Source organism: Oncorhynchus keta, chromosome 1, assembly GCF_023373465.1.
Source record: "Oncorhynchus keta strain PuntledgeMale-10-30-2019 chromosome 1, Oket_V2, whole genome shotgun sequence".
NCBI classification, from domain to species: Eukaryota; Metazoa; Chordata; class Actinopteri; order Salmoniformes; family Salmonidae; genus Oncorhynchus; species Oncorhynchus keta.
In genome coordinates, this window is record NC_068421.1 from 82,921,095 (window position 1) to 82,948,647 (window position 27,553).

The 27,553-nt window shown below is 44.9% G+C and overlaps 1 protein-coding gene across 2 annotated transcripts in view; it reads left to right on the plus strand.

The window, feature by feature from the left end:
• The window catches only part of LOC118393732 (tyrosine-protein kinase JAK1), a 76,932-nt gene that overhangs the window by 34,055 nt on the left and 15,324 nt on the right, over positions 1–27,553 (plus strand). For both annotated transcript variants that reach the window (XM_052462448.1, XM_052462444.1), the window contains exons 11-20: positions 7,707–7,816; positions 11,613–11,759; positions 14,756–14,843; positions 22,084–22,211; positions 23,187–23,322; positions 24,954–25,105; positions 25,269–25,419; positions 26,510–26,598; positions 26,736–26,928; positions 27,095–27,219. In XM_052462448.1, the coding sequence (XP_052318408.1) occupies positions 7,707–7,816; positions 11,613–11,759; positions 14,756–14,843; positions 22,084–22,211; positions 23,187–23,322; positions 24,954–25,105; positions 25,269–25,419; positions 26,510–26,598; positions 26,736–26,928; positions 27,095–27,219 (1,319 nt within the window). The remainder of the gene's footprint in view (positions 1–7,706; positions 7,817–11,612; positions 11,760–14,755; positions 14,844–22,083; positions 22,212–23,186; positions 23,323–24,953; positions 25,106–25,268; positions 25,420–26,509; positions 26,599–26,735; positions 26,929–27,094; positions 27,220–27,553) is intronic.

A 27,553-nucleotide genomic window follows, 5' to 3' on the forward strand; every position in this document is an offset into this window, starting at 1 on the left:
TCTTGCTGCTAGTGATTCTCTGATACACCTCTACGCAGACGACACCATTCTGTATACTTCTGGCCCTTCTTTGGACACTGTGTTAACTAATCTCCAGACGAGCTTCAATGCCATACAACTTTCCTTCCGTGGCCTCCAACTGCTCTTAAACGCAAGTAAAACTAAATGCATGCTATTCAACCGATCACTGCCCGCACCTGCTCGCCTGTTCAGCATCACTACTCTGGACGGCTCTGACTTGGAATACGTGGACAACTACAAATACCTAGGTGTCTGGTTAGACTGAAAACTCTCCTTCCAGACTCTCATTAAGCGTCTCCAGTCCAAAATTAAATCCAGAATCAGCTTCCTATATCGCAACAAAGCATCCTTCACTCATACTGACAAACATACCCTCATAAAACTGACCATCCTACATATCCTCGACTTCGGTGATGTCATCTATTGAATAGCCTCCTACACTCTACTCAACAAACTGGATGCAGTCTATCACAGTGCCATCCGTTTTGTCACCAAAGCCCCATACACTACCCACCATTGCGACTTGTATGCTCTCGTTGCTTTGTCCTCGCTTCATATTCGTTGCCAAACCCACTGGCTCTAGGTCATCTGTAAGTCTTTGCTAGGTAAAGCCCCGCCTTATCTCAGCTCACTGGTCACCATAGCAGCACCTACCTGTTGCACAAACTCCAGCAGGTATATCTCACCCCCAAAGCCAATTCCTTGTTTGGTCGTCTTTCGTTCCAGTTCTCTGCTGCCAATGACTGGAACGAACTGCAAAAATCTCTGAAGCTGGAGACTATCTCCCTCACTAGCTTTAAGCACCAGCTGTCAGAGCAGCTCACAGATCACTGCACCCGTACATAGCCCATCTATCTACCTACCTCATCCCCATACTGTATGTATGTATTTATTTATCTTGCTCCTTTGCACCCCAGTTTCTCTACTTGCACATCTACCATTCCATTGCTATATTGTAATTACTTCGTCACCATGGCCTATTTATAAGATATAAGACAACTCCCTTATCTTACCTCAATTACACTCACTGTATATAGACTTTTGGTTTTCTTTTGTTCTACTGTATTATTGACTATGTTTTGTTTATTCCATGTGTAACTGTGTTGTTGTATGTTTATTTTTTACCTGATTAAATGAAGGTGAAATAAAACAATAAAATGGTAAAACAAGGAATAATCACACAAATGTGGACATTTTTCCAGTCCCCACAAGGAAAAAGTATATTTTAGGGGTAGAATTCAGGTTAGGATTTTGAATGGGAATCAATTGTTTGGTCCCCACAAGGATAGTAAATCAAATGTGTGTGTGTGTGTGTGTGTGTGTGTGTTGTCAACCACAGAGTTCGTATTGTCAGAACATCACTTCCTCCTCTTCACCCAGCCACATACTGCGGGGGCGTTCAAACTCCACACACACACACCAACGTGCATATACTCATGTGTACTACTCGCATATACACACCCATTTTGCTTATGCAAGCAGACATACTTGTTGTTTTCAAGCCGAACCCCCCCCTTGCCCCATCCCCACCAAATAATAAAGACGTCAGACCAAACTCAACAGCACGTGTCAGTCAACAAATTGCGTACCTTGACCTACATTTTGTTTGTTAACATAGGCTACATTGTCTCTTGGGTTGATATGTAAACAATGTTGCTTCATCTCCACATGGTATAAGCCATTCATAGTCTTTGTTCATTCTTTACCGCTGATAGGGAGACTGGTGTTTTGTTGCAGAAGCGTGGGTGGTGTTCATTAGGTACCAGAACTGAAAAGTTTAAAGGTCCCATGCAGCTGTTTTTTTTTTATCTCCAACAGTTAAGTACCTTATTATGATTGTTTTTAATTAAAATGGTCAAAAATAAACAAAAAATAGCTTCTTTGCAAATAGCAATTTCTCAGGCAATAATTTAGCTAGGACTGTCTTGGAGTGATCTGAATGGGGAGGGGACAATGGACAATTTGCTGAGGTTTAGAACTCTTTGTTATTAACTAAAGGGACATTTCTATTTTTTTCAACTACATATTCATCACCTCTAGCATCACCCCAACATCAACATACAGTAGCATTCAGAAGTTTGGACACATCTACTCATTCAAGAGTTCTTCTTTATTTGTACTATTTTCTACATTGTAGAATAATAGTGAAGACATAAACTAGGAAATAACACACACGGAATCATGTAGTAACCAAATAAGTGTTAAAGAAATTAAAATACATTTTAGATTCTTCAAAGTAGCCACTTTACCTTGATGACAGCTTTGTACACTCTTGGCATTCTCTCAACTAGCTTCATGAGGTAGTCACCTGGAATGCATTTCAATTAACAGGTGTGCCTTGTTAAAAGTTCATTTGTGGAATTTCTTTCCTTCTTAATGTGTTTGAGCCAATCAGTTGTGTTGTGACAAGGTAGGGGTGGTAAACAGAAGGTAGCGCTAGCCCTATTTGGTAAAAGACCAAGTCCATATTATGGCAAGAACAGCTCAAATAAGCAAAGAGAAATGACAGTCCATCATTACTTTAAGACATGAAGGTCAGTCAATCCAGAAAGTATCTTCAAGTGCAGTTGCAAAAACCATCAAGAGCTATGATGAAACTGGCTCTCATGAAGACCGCCACAGGAAAGTAATACCCAGAGTTATCTCTGCTGCAGAGGATAAGTTCATTCGAGTTACCAGCCTCAGAAATTGCAGCCCAAATAAATGCTTCACAGAATTCAAGTAACAGACACATCTCAACATCAACTGTTCAGAGGAGACTGCGTGAATATGGCCTTCATGGTTGAATTGCTGCAAAGAAACCATTACTAAAGGACACCAATAATAAGAAGAGACTTGCTTGGGCCAAGAAACACCAGCAATAGACATTAGACCGGTGGAAATCTGTCTTTGGTCTGATTAGTCCAAATTTGAGATTTTTGGTTCTAACCTCCTTCTCTTTGTGAGACGCAGAGTAGGTGAACAGATGATCTCTGCATGTGTGAGGGGTGCTTTTCTGGTGACACTGTCACACTAAGGCACACTTAACCAGCATGGCAACCACAGCATTCTGCAGCGATGAGCCATCCCATCTGGTTTGCGCTTAGTGAGACAATCATTTGTTTTTCAACAGGACAATGACCCAACACACCTCCAGGTTGAGTAAGAGCTATTTGACCAAGAAGGAGAGTGATGGAGTGCTGCATCAGATGACCTGGCCTCCACAATCACCTGACCTCAACCCAATTGAGATGGTTTGGGATGAGTTGGACCGTAGAGTGAAGGAAATGAAGCCAACAAACCATTCCAGGTGAAGCTGGTTGCTAAGCTGGCATCAAGGCAAAGGGTGGCTACTTTGAATAATCTCATTTATATTTAGTTTTGTTTTAACACATTTCTTGGTTACTACATGATTCCATATGTGTTATTTCATAGATTTGATGTCTTCACTATTATTCTACAATGTAGAGAATAGTAAAATAAAGAAAAACCCTTGAATGAATAGGTGTCCAAACATTTGACTGGTTCTGTATGTGTCATGGAGCTGTTCTATGTTTTGTATTAAAACAAAGAGAGGAAGTTAAGTGTTTCCAATGACATCATTAACCAATTAGTAGGCAATGCCTCATCATTTGTTAAAAGCCACTTTGCGGGCTCTACTGTTGATGCTACGAGACGTTTCCACCTCACAATAACAACACTTGATCAGGGCAGCTCTAGCAGGGCAGAAATTTGACGAACTGACTTGTTGGAAAGGTGGCATCCTATGACTGTGTCATGTTGAAAGTCACTGAGCACTTCAGTAAAGCCATTCTACTACCAATGTTTGTCTATGGAGATTGCATGGCTGTGCGCTCATTTTATATACCTGTCAGCAACGGGTGTGGCCACACACACTATACAGTTGAAGTCAGAAGTTTACATACACCTTCATTTAAATGTATTTGGCTAAGTTTTTCACAATTCTGGACATTTAATCCTAGTATAAATTCCCTGTCTTAGGTCAGTTAGGATCACCACTTTATTTTAAGAATGTGAAATGTCAGAATAATAGTAGAGAGAATTTATTTAAGCTTTTATTTCTTTCATCACATTCCCAAATGGGTCAGAAGTTTACATATGCTCAATTAGTATTTGGTAGCATTTCCTTTAAATTGTTTAACTTGGGTCAAACATTTCAGGTAGCCTTCCACAAGCTTCCCAGAATAAGTTTGGCCCATTCCTTCTGACAGAGCTGGTGTAACTGAGTCAGGTTTGAAAGCCTCCATGCTCGCACACAATTTTTCAGTTCTACCCACATATTTTCTATAAGATTGAGGTCATGGCTTTGTGATGGCCTCTCCAATACCTTGCCTTTGTTGTCCTTAAGGCATTTTGCCACAACTTTGGAAGTATGCTTGAGGTCATTGTCCATTTGGAAGACCCATTTGCGACCAAGCTTTAACTTCCTGACTGATGTCTGGAGATGTTGCTTCAATATATCCACATAATTTCCCCTCCCCATGATGCCATCTATTTTGTGAAGTGCACCAGTCCCTCCTGCAGCAAAGCACCCCCACAACATGATGCTGCCACCCCCATGCTTCAAGGTTGGGATGGTGTTCTTCGACTTGCAAGCCTCCCCCTATTTCCTCCAAAGATAATGATGGTCATTAATGCCAAACAGTTATATTTTTGTTTCATCAGACCAGAGGATATTTCTCCAAAAAGTGCGATGTTTGTCCCCATGAACTTTGCAAACTTTTGCCACATTTCAGGCTTCAAACATAAAGATATAAAACTGTATTTTTTGTGAAGAATCAACAACAAGTGGGACACAATCATGAAGTGGAACGACATTTATTGGATATTTCAATTTTTTTTTATGAATCAAAAACTGAAAAATTGGGCGTGTAAAATTATTCAGCCCCCTTAAGTTAATACTTTGTAGCGCCACCTTTTGCTGCGATTACAGCTGTAAGTCGCTTGGGGTATGTCTCTATCAGTTTTGCACATCGAGAGACTGAATTTTTTTTCCCATTCCTCCTTGCAAAACAGCTTGAGCTCAGTGAGGTTGGATGGAGAGCATTTGTGAACAGCAGTTCTCAGTTCTTTCCACAGATTCTCGATTGGATTCAGGTCTGGACTTTGACTTGGCCATTCTAACACCTGAATATGTTCATTTTTGAACCATTCCATTGTAGATTTTGCTTTATGTTTTGAATCATTGTCTTGTTGGAAGACAAATCACCGTCCCAGTCTCAGGTCTTTTGCAGACTCCATCAGGTTTTCTTCCAGAATGGTCCTGTATTTGGCTCCATCCATCTTCCCATCAATTTTAACCATCTTCCCTGTCCCTGCTGAAGAAAAGCAGGCCCAAACCATGATGCTGCCACCACCATGTTTGACAGTGGGGATGGTGTGTTCAGGGTGATGAGCTGTTGCTTGTACGCCAAACATAACGTTTTGCATTGTTGCCAAAAAGTTCAATTTTGGTTTCATCTGAACAGAGCACCTTCTTCCACATGTTTGGTGTGTCTCCCAGGTGGCTTGTGGCAAACTTTAAACAACACTTTTTATGGATATCTTTAAGAAATGGCTTTCTTCTTGCCACTTCCATAAAGGCCAGATTTGTGCAATATACGATTGATTGTTGTCCTATGGACAGAGTCTCCCACCTCAGCTGTAGATCTCTGCAGTTCATCCAGAGTGATCATGGGCCTCTTGGCTGCATCTCTGATCAGTCTTCTCTTTGTATGAGCTGAAAGTTTAGAGGGACGGCCAGGTCTTGGTAGATTTGCAGTGGTCTGATACTCCTTCCATTTCAATATTATCGCTTGCACAGTGCTCCTTGGGATGTTTAAAGCTTGGGAAATATTTTTGTATCCAAATCCGGCTTTAAACTTCTTCACAACAGTATCTCGGACCTGCCTGGTGTGTTCCTTGTTCTTCATGATGCTCTCTGCGCTTTTAACGGACCTCTGAGACTATCACGGTGCAGGTGCATTTATACGGAGACTTGATTACACACAGGTGGATTGTATTTATCATCATTAGTCATTTAGGTCAACATTGGATCATTCAGAGATCCTCACTGAACTTCTGGAGAGAGTTTGCTGCACTGAAAGTAAAGGGGCTGAATAATTTTGCACGCCCAATTTTTCAGTTTTTGATTTGTTAAAAAAGTTTGAAATATCCAATAAATGTCGTTCCACTTCATGATTGTGTCCCACTTTTTGTTGATTCTTCAAAAAAATACAGTTTTATATCTTTATGTTTGAAGCCTGAAATGTGGCAAAAGTTCGCAAAGTTCAAGGGGGCCGAATACTTTCGCAAGGCACTGTAGAGACAGAATGTGTCTCCTTTCTGAGAGGTATGACGGCTGTGTGGTCCCATGGTGTTTATACTTGCGTACTATTGTTTGTACAGATGAGCGTGGTACCTTCAGGTACCTTTGGAAATTGCTCTCAAGGATGAACCAGACTTGTGGAGGTCTACAATTTCTTTTTCTGAGGTCTTGGCTGATTTCTTTTGATTTCCCATGATGCCAAGCAAAGAGGCACTGAGTTTGAAGGTAGGCCTTGAAATACATCCACAGGTACACCTCCAATTGACATCAATTAGCCTATCAAAAGTCATGACATCATTTTCTCGAATTTTCCAAGCTGTTTAAAGCCACAGTCAACTTAGTGTATGTAAACTTCTGACCCACTGGAATTGTGAATCAGTGAAATAATCTGTCTGTAAACAATTGTTGGAAAAATTACTTGCGTCATGAACCAAGTAGATGTCCTAATCAATTTGCCAAACCTATAGTTTGTTAACAAGACATTTTTGGAGTGGTTGAAAAACTAGTTTTAATGACTCCTACCTAGGTGTATATAAACTTCCGACTTCAACTGTATATATACAAACGTAAGTTGATGTTGGGGTGGTTCTGGAGATGATGAATCTGACGTTGAAAATGTTTTCCCTTTAACTAATTTACCACATGGCGATGTCACCATGGAAGGCCAAATCTCCATCCCACCACAACAGGCTGAAATATCAGATGGTCTTTTCAAACAGTTCTTATACTAAAAGGGCATTGTCATCATTTTCACATTTTCACAATATTATTCCAACCAAAAATTGTGGACGTACATATAAAACCGGGAAATCAGGTTTTGCCTGCACTGGGCCTGGTGTGTGCTGCACTGGGCCTGGTGTGTGCTGCACTGGGCCTGGTGTGTGCTGCACTGGGCCTGGTGTGTGCTGCACTGGGCCTGGTGTGTGCTGCACTGGGCCTGGTGTGTGCTGCACTGGGCCTGGTGTGTGCTGCACTGGGCCTGGTGTGTGCTGCACTGGGCCTGGTGTGTGCTGCACTGGGCCTGGTGTGTGTGCTGCACTGGGCCTGGTGTGTGTGCTGCACTGGGTCTGGTGTGTGCCCTGGTGTGTGCCCTGGTGTGTGCTGCACTGGGCCTGTTGTGTGCTGCAGTGGGCCTGTTGTGTGCCCTGGTGTGTGCTGCACTGGGCCTGTTGTGTGCTCTGGTGTGTGCTGTACTGGGCCTGGTGTGTGCTGCACTGGGCCTGGTGTGTGCTGCACTGGGCCTGGTGTGTGCTGCACTGGGCCTGGTGTGTGCTGCACTGGGCCTGGTGTGTGCTGCACTGGGCCTTAAAGCTTTTTGTTGTAGTTGTGTGCCCTGGCGTGTGCTGCACTGGCTAATGTGTGTGCGTGTGTGTTTCAGAGGTGTCCAACCTGCTGGTGGTAACTAAGGACAGAGTGCTGGTTCCCCAAACAACCCTGCAGGAGAGTCAACTCAGCTTCCACAGGATTCTCAAGGAGGAGATCATGCAGGTGCTATATCACAAACACACACACACTCTTCGCACACTGCTACGCACACACACTCTACACACACACACACACTGCTACATACACACACTGCTAGAACCACAGGTTTTTTTTCTTCTTTTTCTCAAGAATGCTGAGCAGTGTAGACGTGGTTTGTCGTCCTCTCGTTTAATTTTTGTATTTTTTTGTATATATTCCAATTTATTTTTCAATCTCTTTTTCCCTTTTTAAATTAAATATACCTTCCAGTAACCCGCCTCACTCAATGTGACACGGATCCGCTATTTTTTAGACCTTATAGCCAAAACTTTCTTCAACAGCTAGCCAGCTAATTAGCTAATAGCTATTTAGTCATTGTTAGCCACTGTTAGTGGCCTTTACCCTCTGCTCAGGCACCAGCCGTTTTTTAGCCTGGATAATACCTGCCAGCCCAGGACTGTTTTTCTCCACTACAACGCCGGATTCCTGCCGTAAACCCTGGACCATTGATCATCACAGCTAGCTAGCTGCCACTAAGTGGCCCAGCCCCGAAGCTAGCCCTGAGCCAGGCACATCTCCCGGCTAGCAAACGAAATTACCACAACTACAATACCTCTTTCGCCATCTGGCCCGGTCCCGTCGCCGACACGGCACCCCGACGTACCACCATAATTGGTCTGCAGACGTAATTCCATCAGCTGTGCTTTCAACCGGCCTTTGCCGGACAACGGAGCAGACACTTCTACTTACCCCGGCCTGCTAACTTTAAACGCTGTGTCTCCCGCGTGCTAGCGTAGCAACGACTACCCCGCAGCTTCCCTGTTCCAACTATTGCTGTTCACTGAACCCTATGATCACTTGGCTACATAGCTGATGCCTGCTGGACTGTTCATTTATCACGGTACTCCATTTGGTTTACCTTTATTTATCTGTTGGCCCTAGCCCCGAACTCAGGCTCTGTGTGTAGCTAACCGACCCTCTCTGCCCATTCATCACCATTTTACCTGTTGTTGTTGTCTTAGCTGATTAGCTGCTGTTGTCTTACCTGTTGTTGATTGGGAGAGTTAGCCAAGACAACATCTGTGATTGCTTTATGCCTCGCTTTATGTCTCTCTCAAATGTCAATATGCCTTTGTATACTGTTGTTGAGGATAATTATCATTGTTTTAGTTTACTGCGGAGCCCCTAGACCCACTCAACATGTCCCACCTCTCACCCATGCGGTGACCTCACCCAGTATAATCAGCGTGTCCAGAGATGCAACCTCGCTTATCATCACTCAGTGCCTGGGCTTACCTCCACTGTACCCGCACCCAACCATACCCCTGTCTGCACATTATGCCCTGAATCTATTCACCACACCCAGAAATCTGCTCCTTTTATTCTCTGTCCCCAACGCACTAGACGACCAGTTTTACTAGCCTTTAGCCGTACCCTCATCCTACTCCTCCTCTGTTCCTCGGATGATGTGGAGGCTAACCCAGGCCCTGCGTGTCCCCAGGCACTCTCATTTGCTGACTTCTGTAATTGAAAAATCCTTGGTTTCATGCATGTTAACATCAGAAGCCTCCTCCCTAAGTTTGTTTTACTCACTGCTTTAGTACACTCCGCCAACCCTGATGTCCTTGCCATGTCTGAATCCTGGCTTAGAAGGCCACCAAAAATTATTAGATTTCCATACCTAACTACAACATTTTCCATCAAGATAGAACTGCCAAAAGGGGAGGAGTTAGCTTGCAAAGTTCTGTCATACTTTCCAGGTCTATGCCCAAACAGTTCCAGCTTCTAATTTAAAAAATGTATCTCTCCAGAAATAAGTCTCTCACAGTTGCCGCCTGTTATAGACCCCCCTCAGCTCCCAACTGTGCCATGGACACCATATGTGAATTGATTGCCCCTAATCTATCTTCAGAGTTCGTTCTGTTAGGTGACCTAAACTGGGATATGCTTAACATCCCGGCAGTCCTACAAGCTAAGTTGGATGCCCTCAATCTCACACAAATCATCAAGGAACCCAGCAGGTACAACCCTAAATCTGTAAACATGGGCACTCTCATAGATGTTATCCTGACCAACTTGCCCTCCAAATACACCTCTGTTGTTTTCAATCAGGATCTCAGCGATCACTGCCTCTTTGCCTGCATCCACTATGGGTCCACGGTCAAACGACCACCCTTCGTCACTGTCAAACGCTCCCTAAAACACTTCTGCGAGCAGGCCTTTCTAATTGACCTGGTCCGGGTATCCTGGAAGGATATTGACCTCATCCCGTCAGTGGAGGATGCCTGGTCGTTCTTTAAAAGTCATTTTCTCACCATCTTAAATAAGCATGCCGCTTTCAAAAAATGTAGAACTAAGAACAGATATAGCCCTTGGTTCACTCCAAACCTGACTGCCCTTGACCCGCACAAAAACATCCTGTGGCGGACTGCAATAGCATCAAATAGTCCCCACTATATGCAACTGTTCAGGGAAGTCAGGAACCAATACACACAGCCAGGAAAGCAAACGGTAGCATTTTCAAACAGAAATTTGCATCCTGTAGCTCTAACTCCCAAAAGTTTTGGGACACTGTAAAGTCCATGGAGAACAAGAGCACCTCCTCCCAGCTGCCCACTGTACTGAGGGTGGGCAACACGGTCACCAGCGTTAAAACCATGATAATTGAACATTTCGATAAGAATTTCTCTACGGCTGGCCATGCTTTCCTCCTGGCTACTCCAACCCCGGCCAACAGCTCCGCACCCCCCGCAGCTACTTGCTCGAGCTTCTCCTTCACCCAAATACGGCAAAGCTGTAAAACCTGGATCCGTACAAATCAGCTGGGCTAGACAATCTGGACCCTCTCTTTCTAAAATGATCCGCCGTCATTGTTGCAACCCCTATTACCAGTCTGTTCAACCTCTTTCATATCCTCCGAGATCCCTAAAGATTGGAAAGCTGCCATGGTCATCCCCCTCTTCAAAGGGAGTTACACTCTAGACCCAAACTGTTAGACAGTTTGGGTCTCACCGTACCTTCTCCGCTGTGCAATCCGATTTCCAAGCTGGTCATGGGTGCACCTCAGACACACTCAAGGTACTAAACGATATCATAACCGCCATTGATAAAAGACAGTACTGTGCAGCCGCTTCATCAACCTGGCCAAGGCTTTCGACTCTGTCACTCATTCTTATCGGCAGACTCAATAGCCTTGGTTTCTCAAATGACTGCCTTGCCTAGTTCACCAACTACTTCACAGACAGTTCAGTGTGTCAAATCAGAGGGCCTATTGTCCGGACCTCTGGCTGTCTCTATGGGGATTCCACAGGGTACAATTCTTGGGCCGACTCTTTTCTCTCTATACATCAATGATGTTGCTCTTGCTGCTGGTGATTCTCTGATCCACCTCTACGCAGACGACACCATTCTGTACACATCTGGCCCTTCTTTTGACACTGTGTTAACAAACCTCCAAACGAGATTCAATGCCACACAACACACCTTCCGTGGCCTCCAACTGCTCTTAAACGTAAAACTAAATGCATGCTTTTCAACCGTTCGCTGCCCGCACCTGCCCGCCCGACGAGCATCACTACTCTGGACGGTTCTGACCTTGAATACGTGGACAACTACAAATACCTAGGTGTCTGGCTAGACTGTAAACTCTCCTTCCAGACTCATATTAAACATCTCCAATCCAAAATTAAATCTAGAATCGTCTTTCTATTTAGCAAAAAAAGCCTCCTTCACTCACGCCACCAAACTTACCCTAGTAAAACTGACTATAGATGTGTGTATGTTGACTAACTCTCTGTCCTCTTCCTCCTGTATCTATCAGGGAGAGCACCTGGGGCTGGGTACCCGGACCAACATCTATGCTGGAGTACTGAAGGTGAAGAGTGAGGAGGATGCAGGATACTATCCCTCTCAGGAGCTCAAAGTAGTGCTGAAGGTGTTGGGGTCTGGACACAGAGACATCTCCCTGGTAAGACACACCTACACCATCTACATCATGGGATTACTTTAGGGACTCCCTCAAGAAGAGTGAAGAAGGCACAGTGATGCCGAAAAGTTGGTGTTTTTTACCCAGTGTGTGTGTGTGTGTGTGTGTGTGTTAGGTTCTTCTTTTTCAGAGTAAATGTATATCTTTCAGAGTAAATATCCCACGGACACTAGAGAAGCTTTAACCAAGTTTAATTCTTCCCAAAGGTTCTTTACAGCTGCAATCAGACAGCAAAAAATTTCTCACATCACAGTTATATACATCCTACTTAAAACACTCCTCCTTCTCTCCAATTCTTATGTTTTATGGCTCCACAGGAAGCTAATAAAGAGGGTAACAGGATATTTATTACTCCCTTAAGAGAATCTGTCCTCACCTCCTGACCTCAATCCCTCCTTCATCTGTCTCCCCTGTTTCACACGTTGCTCTCCTCTCATCCCCCCAACACATTCTGAAGCCATCTGTGTTTCTCCAGAGACATAAAACTAATTATCTTTCATTTCCTATCATTCATTTACTATCTCAATGATCAAAGTTCATCCGTATGTGTGTATGTAATGTATGTATGTGTACAGTTAAAGTCGTACGTTTACATACACCTTAGCCAAATACATTTAAACTCAGTTTTCACAATTCCTGACATTTAATCCTAGTAAACATTCCATGTTTCAGTTAGGATCACCACTTTATGTCAGAATAATAGCAGAGAGAATGATTTAATTCAGCTTTTATTTATTTCATCACAATCCCAGTGGGTTAGAAGTTTACATATGCTCAATTAGTATTTGGTAGCATTGCCTTTAAATGATTTAACTTGGGTCAAATGTTTTGGGAAGCCTTCCACAAGCTTCCCACAATAAGTTAGGTGAATTTTGTCCCATTCCTCATGACAGAGCTGGTGTAACTGAGTCATGTTTGTAGGTCTCCTTGCTCAACACACTTTTTCAGCTCTGACCACCAATTTTCTATAGGATTGAGGTCATGGCTTTGTAATGGCCGCCTCAATACCTTGCCTTTGTTGTCCTTAAGCCATTTTTAGGATGTTTTTATCATAAATCTTCAATAATATTCCAACCGGACAATTCCGTTGTCATAAGAAAGGAAAGGGAGCTCACGCTCACAGCCATGCGTGATAAACAACTTAGGCTTTCAGCTGAGCCACTTACCGTGAGTGGTCTTATTCTCTCCCCTTTCACAAGAAGCCTGAAACAACTTTATAAAGACTGTTGACATCTAGTGGAAGCCTTAGGAAGTGCAATCTGACCCAATTTACACTGGATATTGGATAGGCAATCACTTAAACTACAAACCTCAGATTTCCCACTTCCTGGTTGGATTTTTATTAGGTTTTTGCCTGACATATGAGTTCTGTTATACTCACAGACATGATTCAAACAGTTTTAGAAACTTCCGCGTATTTTCTATCCAAATCTACTAATAATATGCATATCCTAGCTTCTGGGCCTGAGTTGCAGGCAGTTTACTCTGGGCACGCTTTTCATCCGGACGTGAAAATACTGCCCCCTAGCCCAAAGAGGTTAACAAGAAATTTGTGGAGTGGTTGAAAAACGAGTTTCAATGACTCCAACCTAAGTGTATGTAAACTCCCGACTCAGTTGTGTATGTGTGTGCGGCTCTCTTTATTTAAATAGCTTCCAGTGTATTCTCTGTTAGTCAGCACCTAATGTTCTCTGGGGGTGCACCAGCTCATGCTTTTTATTAGACTGTGTCAGTATTTTGCCACGTTCCATATTAGCTAACTCTGACTCTCTGTCTCCCCCTCTGTCGTTCCTTCTCCTGTCCCCCATCTCTCTCTCCCTCTGCCTCCCTCTCTCTGTCCTTCCCCCCCATATCTCTCCCTCTCTCTCTCTCCTGTCCCCCATCTGTTTCCCCCGCTGTCTCTCCCTCCGTTTCCCCTGTCCTCCATCTGTATCTGTCTCACCCTCTCACTCTCTCTCTCCCGTCCTCCATCTGTCTCCCCCGTTGTCTCTCCCTCCGTTTCCCCTGTCCTCCATCTGTATCTGTCTCTCCCTCTGTCTCTCACTCTCTCTCCTGTCCTCCATCTGTCTCCCCCGCTGTCTCTCACTCTCTCTCCTGTCCTCCATCTGTCTCCCCCGCTGTCTCTCCCTCTGTCTCCCCTGTCCTCCATCTGTATCTGTCTCCCCCGCCGTCTCTCCCTCCTGTCCCCCATCTCTCTCTCTCTCCTGTCCTCCATCTATCTCCCTCTCTCTTGCCCCCCACCCCTGTCTCTCCGTCTCTCCTGTCCTCCATCTGTCTCCCCCGCTGTCTCTCTCTCTGTCTCCCCTGTCCTCCATCTGTATCTGTCTCTCCCTCTGTCTCTCCCTCTCCCGTCCTCCATCTGTCTCCCCCGCTGTCTCTCTCTCTGTCTCCCCTGTCCTCCATCTGTATCTGTCTCTCCCTCTCTCTCCCTCTCACTCTCTCTCTCCCGTCCTCCATCTGTCTCCCCCGCTGTCTCTCCCTCTGTCTCCCCTGTCCTCCATCTGTATCTGTCTCTCCCGCTGTCTCTCCCTCCTGTCCCCTATCTCCCTCTCTCTTGCCCCCCCCCACCCCTGTCTCTCCCTCTCTCCTGTCCTCCATCTCGGTCTCTCTCCTGTCCTCCATCTCGGTCTCTCTCTCTCTCTCTCTCTCTCCTGTTCTCCCCCTCTCTCTCTCCTGTTCTCCCCCTCTCTCACTCTCACTCCTGTCTCTTCCTATCCCTCTCTCTCCTGTTCTCCATCTCGGTCTCTCTCCTGTCCTCCATCTGTCCCTCTCTCTCTCTCTCCTGTTCTCCCCCTCTCTCTCTCTCCTGTTCTCCCCCTCTCTCAATCTCACTCTCTCTCTTCCTATCCCTCTCTCTCCTGTTCTCCCCCTCTCTCTCTCCTGTTCTCCCTCTCTCTCACTCTCACTCTCTCTCCTGTCTCTTCCTATCCCTCTCTCTCCTGTTATCCCTCTCTCCTGTTATCCCTCTCTCTCCCCAGGCCTTTTTTGAGACAGCTAGTATGATGCGGCAGGTCTCCCATAAGCACATCGCCCTGCTCTATGGAGTCTGTGTACGCCACCTTGAGAGTGAGTGTACACACACACACACACACACACACACACACACACACACACACACACACAGTAACCTACCCTATAAACCTCTCTTCCTGTGCAGTGTTCATACAGAACCTATACTACAGTATTGCAATAGTAGATCAGCAGATATGATGGGACTTGTCATTATTTATAATTAATTAACTCCACATGAGCTGTTGACTCAGTATTGAATAGTACGTTGACATAGGTTGAATCTCAAACCGATCACTTTGAGCAGTCGATCACTCGATAAAGGACTTAGTGTTCAGTTTGAGATTAATCTATACTGTGCTGTACCCTCTGAACACGATTTACCTGTCTAAACCAGTTAGTGGGAGATGTTTGGTATGAGTACAGTATTGTAGCTATACTGTTTTCCCCAACAAAAGACAAACCAGTCTTACTGTTGTGGTAGCCAGGCAGAATAGTGTGTGTGTGTGTGTGTGTGTGTGTGTGTGTGTGTGTGTGTGTGTGTGTGTTGAGGCATCCATTCTCAGTGAAATGAATTCAGTTCCAGTCAATAGCATGTGACTTAATGTATCAATCAATCAAATGTATTTCTAAAGCCCTTTTTGCATCAGCAGATGTCAGAAAGTGCTGTACAGAATCCCAGCCTAAAATCCTAAACAGCAAGCAGATGTAGAAGCACGGTGGCTAGGAAAGTCTCCCTAGAAAGGCAGGAACCTAGGAATGTACAGGCTGACTGGGATGTCACTTTGTTTTATCTTGCCTAACTCTCTCCCTTTCCCTCCCTGATTTCCTATTTCCTTCATCTACCCTTTCGTGTGTGTGTGTGTGTGTGTGTGTGTGTGTGTGTGTGTGTGTGTGTGTGTGTGTGTGTGTGTGTGTGTGTGTGTGTGTGTGTGTGTGTGTGTGTGTCCAAATCAAATGTTATGCTTCATAAACAACAGGTGTAGATCAACAGTGAAATGCTTACTTATGGGCCCTTTCCAACAATGCAGAGTTAAAGATAAAAAATAAATACACAGTAAAATAACGAGTAATATAGGTAGGGGTAAAGTGACTTGGCGACTGGATAGAATATAGACAGTAGTAGCAACTTATGTGATGGGTGTGAAAGTGTGTGGTGTCAGTAGGCTTGTGTGCGTGCACATGGTGTGTGTGTGTTGGGGTGTCAGTGTATGGGTGTGTGGGTAGAGTCCAGTGTGTGTGTACATAGTCAGTGCAAGAGAGAGTGCAAAAATGGGGGTCAACGCAGGTAGTCCTGGTAGCCATTTGATAAGCTATTTAGCAGTCTTGTTTAGTAGTCTTATGGCTTGGTGATAGAAGCTGTTTAGGGTCTTGTTGGTTCCAGACTGGTGCATGAGTACCGCTTGCCATGCGGTAGCAGAGAGAACAGTATGGCTTGAGTCTGACCATTTCTTGGGCCTTCCTCTGACACCGACTGGTATAGAGGTCCTTGATGGCAGGGATCTTGGCCCCAGTGATGTAGTTAGCTGTAGTCACCACCTCAGTAGAACCTTGCGTTCGGGTGCCTTGCCGTTGCCGTACCAAGCGGTGATGCAAGCAGTCAAGATGCTCTCGATGGTGCAGTGGTAGAACTTTAGACTGGCCTCCCGAGTGGCGCAGGGGTCTAAGGCTGTGCCACTAAAGATTCTGGGTTCGAGTCCAGGCTCTATCGCAGCCGGCCGCGAAGGGGAGACCCATGGGGCGGCGCACAATTGGCCCAGCTTCATCCGGGTTAGGGGAGGGTTTGTCCGGCAGGGATGTTCTTGTCCCATCGTGCACTAGCGACTCCTGTGGCGGGCCGGGCTCAGTACACGCTGACACGGTCGCCAGGTGTACGGTGTTTCCTCCGACACATTGCGGCTGACTTCCAGGTTAAGTGGGCATTGTGTGAAAAAGCAGTGCGGCTTGGTTGGGTTGTGTTTCAGGGGAACGCACGGCTCTCGACCTTCGCCTCTCCCGAGTCTGTACAGGAGTTGCAGCGATGAGACAAGACTGTAACTACCAATTGGAAACTACAAAATTGGGGATAAAGAGGGGTAAAAATAAAATTTAAGGCTGCCTCATCATTGTCGGTGATCAGTCCTACCATAGCTGGGTCATCAGCAAACTTCATAAAGGTGTTGGAAGCATGCGCGGCCTTGAAGTCGTGCATGAACAGGAAGTACGGGAAGGGACTAAGCACACACCCCTGAGGGGCACCTTTGTTGATGGTCAACGTGACGGATGTGTTGTTTCCTACCCTCACTGAAGTCCAGGATCCAGTTGCAGAGGGAGGTGTTCAGTCCCAGGGTCCTGAGAGCACTATGGTGTTGAATGCTGAGATGTAGTCAATGAACAGCATTTTTACATACTGTAGGTAGAGTGCATTTGGAAAGTATTCAGACCCCTTCACTTTTTCCACAATTTGCGTCCTGGTTTTCTGTCTGGCCCTGCGACCTTGAGAATGTTTAAAGGTCTTACTCACATCGGGTATGGAGAGCGAGATCACACCCTTTCTGATATTCTGCATTTTAATTTTACCTTTATTTTACTAGGCAAGTCAGTTAAGAACAAATTCTTATTTTCAATGACGGCCTAGGAACAGTGGGTTAACTGCCTGTTCAGGGGCAGAACGACTGATTTGTACCGTGTCAGCTTGGGGATTCGAACTTGCACCCTTTTGGTTACTAGTCCAACGCTCTAACCACTAGGCTACCCTGCCGCCCCGCATATTACCAGACGTAAAAGACAAGCCTGACCTCTCCCCTCTCTGGACCCCAAGTGACTTTTCCCTAGAGAAGAAAGGAAAATTCAACTGTATAGTCCAAAAAAATACATTCTAATGACAAGTATCTCACATAAGCATATTATGAAAGTAAATAAAACATCTTATGTTACCTAACTAATTCTGTATCTGCTCAGACAAAGCATTGTCCAAACATTTCAAACGACTTTTGTAATACAACTTCAGGTATTTTTTTACGTAAATAATCAATATAATTTAAGACTGGATGATCTGTGTTCAATACCGGAGGAAAACAAAGTGGAGCGTGCTTTCAGGTCACACGCCTCTAACAAAGAGTACACTTCCCTCGAGCCTCATTACTTCTTCATTTCTCAAAGGAAAAACCTCAACCAATTTCTAAAGACTGTTGACATCCAGTGGAAGTGATAGGAACTGCAGGAAAGTTTATTAGAAATCTGGATTCCCAATGAAAAACCATTGAATAGAGAGTGACCTCAAAAAAAAAAAAATCTGAATGGTTTGTCCTCGGGGTTTCGTCTGCCAAATAAGTGCTGTTATACTCACAGACATGATTCAAACAGTTTTAGAAACTTCAGAGTGTTTTCTATCCACACCGACTAATAATATGCGTATCTTATCTTCTGGGTCTGAGTAGCAGGCCGTTTACTCTGGACACACTTTTCATCCGGACGTGAAAATACTGCCCCAAAGAAGATCATTGGGGAGGACAGGCTCATGGTAATGGCGTGAGCGGAATAGGTGGAATGGTATCATTCGCTCGATTCCAGCCATTGTTATGAGCCATCCTTCCCTCAGCAGATTCCACTGCTGTCCATGTCTAGGGTTGCACATTTCAGTGGTGGAAACCTTCCATGGGAATTAACAGAAATATATGCAAATTAATATTAATACCATTTAAATGTAGATGTTTTTTGCCTTGGATATATTTACCATATCATATGGAGACAGTTACATAAACCTTTTACCTCGTCATAAGTAGACATGATTAAATCCTTCTAATAGAAATAAACGATTTAGTGAACTTTAATTAAATGAGTTGACTCTTCACATGGGATGATTACACTGAACAACAAAAGAAAGGGAATATTGAATGATCCCCAATGATCCATCACATCTCCCAAAAACGTACATCTGTAAAATGATAGTCTAGAAACTAAAGCTTTGGTGGTCTTCCTCTCAGGCTTCCATGTCTTCTCCTGGACCTCCTCAATGTCCACCTCTTGAACATCAGACTCTAAGGCCCCATTTTCACTTTCCAACCTTGTTGAGGCTGGCACGTTGTCAGGCTCAAAAAGCCAAAAATTTGCCCGGATGGCCACCAATTTTTCAACCTTTGTATTGGTCAGCCTGTTGTGTGCTTTGGTGTGTATTCCCAAACAAGGATCATATGCGCTCTGAGGCTGCTGATGTTGGTGGGATTTGAAGGATGATGGAGGCAACAGGGGAAAGAGCCTCAGATCCACCAGGTGGCTGATGAGATACATACAGTATGTTGGCACGACTGCCATATTGCATCTCCATCCCAAAGCCCTTGCTTGGAAGTGTACTTCACCAGACTACCAAGAACATTGCCCTCATCCAGGCCAAGGTGGCGAGACACGGTAGTGATGACACCATAGGCCTTGTTGATCTCTGCACCAGACAGGGTGCTCTAGCCAGCATACTTGGGGTCCAACATGTACGCTGCGGCATGTATGGGCTTCAGGCAGAAGTCTTAACGCTTTTTGATGTATTTCAGAACTGCAGTTTCCTCTGCTTGGAGCAACAGTCAAGTGGGCAGGGCAGTACGGTTTCTTCTGTTACCTCTGCAAGCAGAGTCTGAACAACAGACAGGATGGCATTGTCTGCCTCAAGCCATGCAATGACCACTGTTATAGGTTTCAGGAGTTTCAGGCTGCTTACCACTCTCTCCCAAAATACATAATCCAGGAGGATCCTCTTGATGGGGCTGTCCATATCGGCAGACTGTGATATGGCCATTTCTTGGAGAGACTCCTTCACCTCCAGGAGACTGTCAAACATGATGACAACATCACCCCAACAGGTGTTGCTGGGCAGCTTAAATGTGGTGCTCTTATTCTTCTCACTTTGCTTGGTAAGGTAGATTGCTGCTATAACTTAGTGACCCTTCACATACCTAACTATTTCATTGGCTCTCTTGTAGAGTGTATCCATTGTTTTCAGTGCCATGATGTCCTAGAGAATCAGATTCAATGGGTGTGATGTGAGGGTAGGACTCCTCCAAGCAGCCTTCATGTTCCCAGCATTGTCTGTCACCAGTGCAAATACCTTCTGTGGTCCAATGTCATTGATGACTGCCTTCAGCTCATCTGCAATGTAGAGACTGGGGTGTCTGTTGTCACTTGTGTCTGTGTATCGTTAAGCACATTTCTACTCCTGAATACTGGTTGAAGGGTGGAGATGATGTAGTTAATTATTCCTTGGCCAAGAACATTCAACCACCCATCAGAGATGATTGCAATACAGTCTGCTTTCTCTATGATTTGCTTGACCTTCACTTGAACTCTGTTGAACTCTGCATCCAGCAAATGAGTAGATAAAGCATGTCTGGTCGGAGGAGTGTATGCTGGGTGAAGAACATTCAGAAATCTCTTCCAATACACATTGCCTGTGAGAATCAGAGGTGAACCAGTTGCATACACAGCTTGAGCAAGACATTCATCAGCATTTCTCTGACTACGTTCCTCCATTGAGTCAAAAAAACGTCTGATTCCAGGAGGACATGAGCTGTTGTTATCGATAAAGTGTCTGATTCCAGGAGGACCATGAGCTGTTGTTATCGATAAGGTGTCTGATTCCAGGAGGACCATGAGCTGTTGTTATCGATAAGGTGTCTGATTCCAGGAGGACATGAGCTGTTGTTATCGATAAGGTGTCTGATTCCAGGAGGACCATGAGCTGTTGTTATCGATAAGGTGTCTGATTCCAGGAGGACCATGAGCTGTTGTTATCGATAAGGTGTCTGATTCCAGGAGGACATGAGCTGTTGTTATCGATAAGGTGTCTGATTCCAGGAGGACCATGAGCTGTTGTTATCGATAAGGTGTCTGATTCCAGGAGGACATGAGCTGTTGTTATCGATAAGGTGTCTGATTCCAGGAGGACCATGAGCTGTTGTTATCGATAAGGTGTCTGATTCCAGGAGGACCATGAGCTGTTGTTATCGATAAGGTGTCTGATTCCAGGAGGACCATGAGCTGTTGTTATCGATAAGGTGTCTGATTCCAGGAGGACATGAGCTGTTGTTATCGATAAGGTGTCTGATTCCAGGAGGACCATGAGCTGTTGTTATCGATAAGGTGTCTGATTCCAGGAGGACCATGAGCTGTTGTTATCGATAAGGTGTCTGATTCCAGGAGGACCATGAGCTGTTGTTATCGATAAGGTGTCTGATTCCAGGAGGACCATGAGCTGTTGTTATCGATAAGGTGTCTGATTCCAGGAGGACCATGAGCTGTTGTTATCGATAAGGTGTCTGATTCCAGGAGGACATGAGCTGTTGTTATCGATAAGGTGTCTGATTCCAGGAGGACCATGGGCTGTTGTTATCGATAAGGTGTCTGATTCCAGGAGGACATGGGCTGTTGTTATCGATAAGGTGTCTGATTCATCATTTTCACCTCGAATAGAAGTAGAGGGACTTTTGTCAGAGGTTGCTTGTTGTGAGAGCTGAGGGAACTTTATGAACTTAGCCAGATGATTCTGCATCTTTGTTGCATTCTTCACATATGATTTGGCACAGTTTTTGCAAATGTACACAGATTGTACTTCTACATCAGCTGCAGTGAAATGTCTCCACACCTCAGATGATGCCCTTGGAATTTTCCTGTACATTTATTTTGTAAAAAACCCCAAATACAATTCCATGTACAGATAAATAGTTAAGCAGTTCGATTTAACAGCTCATTTGTAAGATGCATTTTTTTAAATGAAACATGTATGGAAACAGGTGACTTAACAGTCTCAAACAAGCTAAAACCCACATTGTAGCAAAAGCTAACTAGCAGAAATTGTTAACAAGTTAGAAATGAGTTAAACACACTTTGCTGTAGGCTACTATTTACTAGTTAATAAAAAATAATGTATGTCATATAAAATATATTCACCCCACCCAGTATTATAATCAAAACTTACCAGAAAGCATGTCGTCCTTGGCTCAGACAGTGTAGTAGTGTGGGCTCAAAGCTTCTCATTAGTGTGCAAGATCTTGAGAATCAGCTGTACATGTGATGGAAGAGTGCACTGCAAGAATGCACAGCGCATGCAGAGGGTTGCAGTTCCATTGCATTGGGGATAGTTTAACCAAAATATGCTACAAGACCTAGAATTGCCTTATGAGTATCCCACAAAAAGGTTAACGGGTATTAGCTAACTTTTTTATGAATTTATGCTAAATTCCCCAAATTCCTGCGTTTGAATTCCCATGGAAATTTACCGGAAGGTTTTTTGACCCTTTGCGACCCTGTCCATGTCTCTCTCTCTCTCTCCCAGATATCATGGTGGAGGAGTTTGTCCAGTTAGGTCCGTTGGATATGTTCATGCGGAGACAACACAGTCCTCTCAGTACACCATGGAAGTTCCAGGTGGCCAAACAACTGGCCAGCGCTCTCAGCTACCTGGTGAGAAAAACACACTGAAATGTCTTCAATCTCTTTGTTACGGCAAGCCTAAATAAGTTCAGGAGTAAAAATGTGCTTAACAAGTCACATAATAATTACATGGAGTTTTTATGACTACATCTCTGTACCCCACACATACACTCATCTGTAAGGTCCCTCAGTTCGAGTTGTGGATTTCAAACACAGATTCAACCATAAAGACCAGGGAGGTTTCCCAATGCCTCCCAAATAAGGGCACCTATTGGTAGACGTTGGGAAAAAAGCAGACATTGAATGTCCCTTTGCACATGGTGAAGTTATTCATTTACAGTTTGGATGGTGTATCAAAACACCTAGTCACCAGAAATATACAGGCATCCTTCCTAACTCAGTTGCCAGAGAGGAAGAAAAACACTCAGTGATTTCACCATGAAGCCAACGGTGGCTTTAAAAAAGTTAGAGTAGAATGGCTGTGATAGGAGGAAACTGAGGATGGATCCACAACATTGTAGTTACTTCACAATACTAACCTGCATGACAAAGTGAAAAGAAGGAAGCCTGAACAGAATAAAAATATTCCAAAACATGCATCCTGTTTGCAATAAGGCACTAAAGAAAAACTGTAAAGAAAATGTAAAAGAAATGTTCTGAATACAAAGCGTTATGTTTGGGGTAAATCCAACACAACACATCACTGAGTACCACTCTTCATATTTTCAAGCATGATGGTGGCTGCATTAGGTTATGGATATGCTTGTCATTGGCAAGGATAATAAGCGGAATGGAGCTAAGCACAGGCAAAATCCGAGAGGAAAATCTGTTTTCCAACAGACATTGGGAGACAATTTCACCTTTCAGCAGGACAATAACCTAAAACACAAGCCAAGTATACACTGGAGTTTCTTACCAAGGTAACATTAAATGTTTCTGAGTGGCTTAGTTTTGACAATCCAGGTGTGCAAAGCTCTGAGAGACTATCTCTCTCTGTCTCTGTAGGAGGATAAGAAGCTAGTGCATGGCTTTGTGTGTACCAAGAACATCCTGCTGGCCAGAGACGGAGTGGACAGTGAGGGAGGACCCTTCATCAAGCTCAGCGACCCCGGCATACCCATCACTGTGTTGACCAGAGAGGGTAAGACTTCACTGAATCATGCACATTGAGTGCAAGGCAACCATCATGTTCCATTTCGATTTGTGGTGTTATCCAGAGCAACGTATCTTAAAGGACAAGGGCCCAATTTGAGATTGTAGAATTTATTGTACAGTATGTTGAGTTCTGAAAGGTTTGTGGCCCAGGAGAATGTTTTTGGGAACAAGACTATACAAATGCACAGCTCACATTCCATTTTCCCCCCAATGGCATATTTATGTTTGGTAAACATGTACTGTGTCTGTGGCTGAGTGAAGACAGTTAAACAGACCAAACAGTGTTAATGTCCACTGGGACCACTGGATCTGACAGATGGGGACACTCTCCCTCCCTCTTTCTGTTACTGGCATGTCAGCTGGAAGTGATGTGAGGGCTTGTGGGAAGAACTTGGAGACAGTCAGAGAGAGAAAGGGGGTTAGAGATGGAGACAGTCAGAGAGAGAGAGGGGGTTAGAGATGGAGACAGTCAGAGAGAGAGGGGGTTAGAGATGGAGACAGTCAGAGAGAGAGGGGGTTAGAGATGGAGACAGTCAGAGAGAGGGTTAGATATGGAGACAGTCAGCGAGGGGGTTAGATATGGAGACAGTCAGAGAGGGGGTTAGATATGGAGACAGTCAGAGAGGGGGTTAGAGATGGAGACAGTCAGAGAGGGGGTTAGAGATGGAGACAGTCAGAGGGGGTTAGAGATGGAGACAGTCAGAGGGGGTTAGAGATGGAGACAGTCAGAGAGACGGTTAGAGATGGAGACAGTCAGAGAGACGGTTAGAGATGGAGACAGTCAGAGAGGCGGTTAGAGATGGAGACAGTCAGAGAGATGGAGACAGTCAGAGAGGGGTTAGAGATGGAGACAGTCAGAGAGGGGTTAGAGATGGAGACAGGTTAGAGATGGAGACAGTCAGAGAGGCGGTTAGAGATGGAGACAGTCAGAGAGACGGTTAGAGATGGAGACAGTCAGAGAGGGGTTAGAGATGGAGACAGTCAGAGAGGGGGTTAGAGATGGAGACAGTCAGAGAGGGGGTTAGAGATGGAGACAGTCAGAGAGGGGGTTAGAGATGGAGACAGTCAGAGAGGGGTTAGAGATGGAGACAGTCAGAGAGGGGTTAGAGATGGAGACAGTCAGAGAGGGGTTAGAGATGGAGACAGTCAGAGAGGCGGTTAGAGATGGAGACAGTCAGAGAGGGGGTTAGAGATGGAGACAGTCAGAGAGGGGGTTAGAGATGGAGACAGTCAGAGAGGGGGTTAGAGATGGAGACAGTCAGAGAGGGGGTTAGAGATGGAGACAGTCAGAGAGGGGGTTAGAGATGGAGACAGTCAGAGAGGGGGTTAGAGATGGAGACAGTCAGAGAGCCTCATGATACAGTAAATGTGTCCGTGAGGAAAGACAGGACTACCGACATATTAAAAATGACAAATTCCTCCCCCAAACAGATGAGGGTTCATTATTGTGTGTTCACTATAATAGTGTTTTGGTTTCTGCACCGCATGTGACTGTTTGTTTGTGTTATGACTAAATGTTTGTACTGTGTTTACATACACGTGTGTGTGTGTGTGTGTGTGTGTGTGTGTGTGTGTGTGTGTGTGTGTGTGTGTGTGTGTGTGTGTGTGAACCTGCAGAGTGTGTGGACCGGATCCCTTGGATTGCTCCAGAGTGTGTGAAGGACTCTGCCAACCTGAGTGTAGCAGCTGATAAATGGGGATTCGGCACAACACTGTGGGAGATCTGCTATGACGGAGAAGTGCCCCTTAAAGACAAGAAACTCACAGAGGTACATACTGTATATACACACACACCTTAATCCACGTTATCCTACACCCTCACACATCTCTATGCCATGTATTGCCAGTTTGGACACAAAGTATCAGATACCCTTAAGCTACTCTCTCTCTCTCTTCCCCCCCACCTCCCTCTCTCTCTCTCTCCCTGAGCAGAAAGAAAGGTTCTATGCAGCAGAGTGTCAGCTAGCTACTCCAGACTGCAAAGAGCTGGCTGAACTGATGACCCATTGTATGACCTTCGACCCCCGTAAACGCCCGTTCTTCAGGGCCATCGTCAGAGACATAGACACCCTTGAGGAACAGAGTACGTGTGTGTGTGTGTGTGTGTGTGTGTGTGTGTGTGTGTGTGTGTGTGTGTGTGTGTGTGTGTGTGTGTGTCAGTGAGCAGTAGCAGTGCATGGGTAAAATCACTGGGGAAGTGAAAAAAAAACATGCTGACTCACCCTACTTGTAGAGAAACACCAATGACAACCTCCTTTCATGTTGCCGAAACATTTAGCTTTTGTTGTCCTAAGATACCTGGCTAAAATGCTTGCTAGCTATCCTAACTTCCTTTCATTACCTGGCAACGATTCGCTAGGCCAGCTAGTTAACGTTAGTCTAAATAACTAGCTAGCTACATTGAACTTCCATCCTCTCAGGCCAGGGGCACAAATCCAAACTGGCTTCCCTTGACACTTGTTTTTGGTGCGCCAGGACCATTCACAGTTAACCTCACTCAGTTTAGCTAAACGCTGATTTGCTAATATTATTGTAATCAAGGGAGGCCAAATGCTCGCTGGCTTCTCTTGCATTCAATGCTACGGGTTACAACGATGTCATTCTCTTTTTGCCCAGACAGCATCAGATAGATGGCCTACATATACTGAGAGAGGGCTGCTGTTGTGTTCGCTCGGATGCTTTCTCCAGTGAGATACATTCAGCCTCTTTCGAATTGAAGGAAAATTATGAAACACAGAGAGACGGCAGTTGTTTCTCAGCACTAGCTAGAGAGAGAGATTGCAAGAGTGTGTGTATGAGTGTTGTGGAGTTAACTGGGTTCACGCTCCACAGCTCCCCCTTAACTGGGCCCCATGGATATAAATCTTCCCTAAATACTCCCACACGGTGGCTAGAATGAGGTACTGCCGTCATGTCGCAGTTAGACATCATCATACTGGTGCTGTTGCTTTGCTGAATAAACCCACTGGGTATGTTGTCAGTGTGAAACAGTGTGTAACAGTGTGTAACAATGTGTGTGTATGTTGTCAGTGTGTAACTGAGTGTGTGTATGTTGTCAGCGTGTGGGTTGTCAGTGTGCAACAATGTGTGTATGTTGTCAGTGTGCAACAATGTGTGTGTATGTTGTCAGCGTCTGGGTTGTCAGTGTGTAACAGTGTGTATCTCTCTATCAGACCCCTCTATCAAGCCTGTACCCACTCTGGAGGTCGACCCCACTGTGTTCGAAAAGAGGTTCCTCAAGAAGATTCGAGATTTAGGAGAGGTAACACACGTGTGTGTTTGACCATGCCAGAGACCGTGTGCATATGCAAGTAATGTTAATGTTTGTCAGTATTATGTGATATGAATGTTCTGTGTGTGTGTGTGTGTGTGTGTGTGTGTGTGTGTGTGTGTGTGTAGGGTCACTTTGGCAAGGTGGAGCTGTGTCGGTATGACCCCAGAGGGGACCGGACAGGGGAGCTGGTTGCAGTGAAGAGTTTAAAGCCAGAGAACAGAGAGGAACAGAGCAGCAACCTCTGGTGTGAGATAGGAATCCTTAAAGAACTTTACCACCACAACATTGTCAAGTACAAAGGCATCTGTCAGGAGGAGGGTGAGCAGAGTATACGCAAGCATGCACACACATGTGTACACACACACACACACACACACACACACACACACACACACACACACACACACACACACACACACACACACTACTGAACACACACCTTCTGCTTTGCCTCACTCCATCCTCTCTATCTGTATGTGTGCAGGAGGCAGAGCCATCAAGTTGATCATGGAGTACCTGCCTGCTGGCAGTCTGAAGGAGTACCTCCCTCGCAACAAAAGCCAGACCAGCCTGAAGACTCTGCTCAGTTACGCTGTCCAGATCTGTCAGGTACTTTAACACTAGTTCCGCTGCCTAAGATAACCCTAACACTAGCACCGCTACCTAACATACCCCTAACACTAGCACCGCTACCTAACATACCCCTAACACTAGCACCGCTACCTAACATACCCCTAACACTAGCACCGCTACCTAACATACCCCTAACACTAGCACCGCTACCTAACATACCCCTAACACTAGCACCGCTACCTAACATACCCCTAACACTAGCACCGCTACCTAACATACCCCTAACACTAGCACCGCTACCTAACATACCCCTAACACTAGCACCGCTACCTAACATACCCCTAACACTAGCACCGCTACCTAACATACC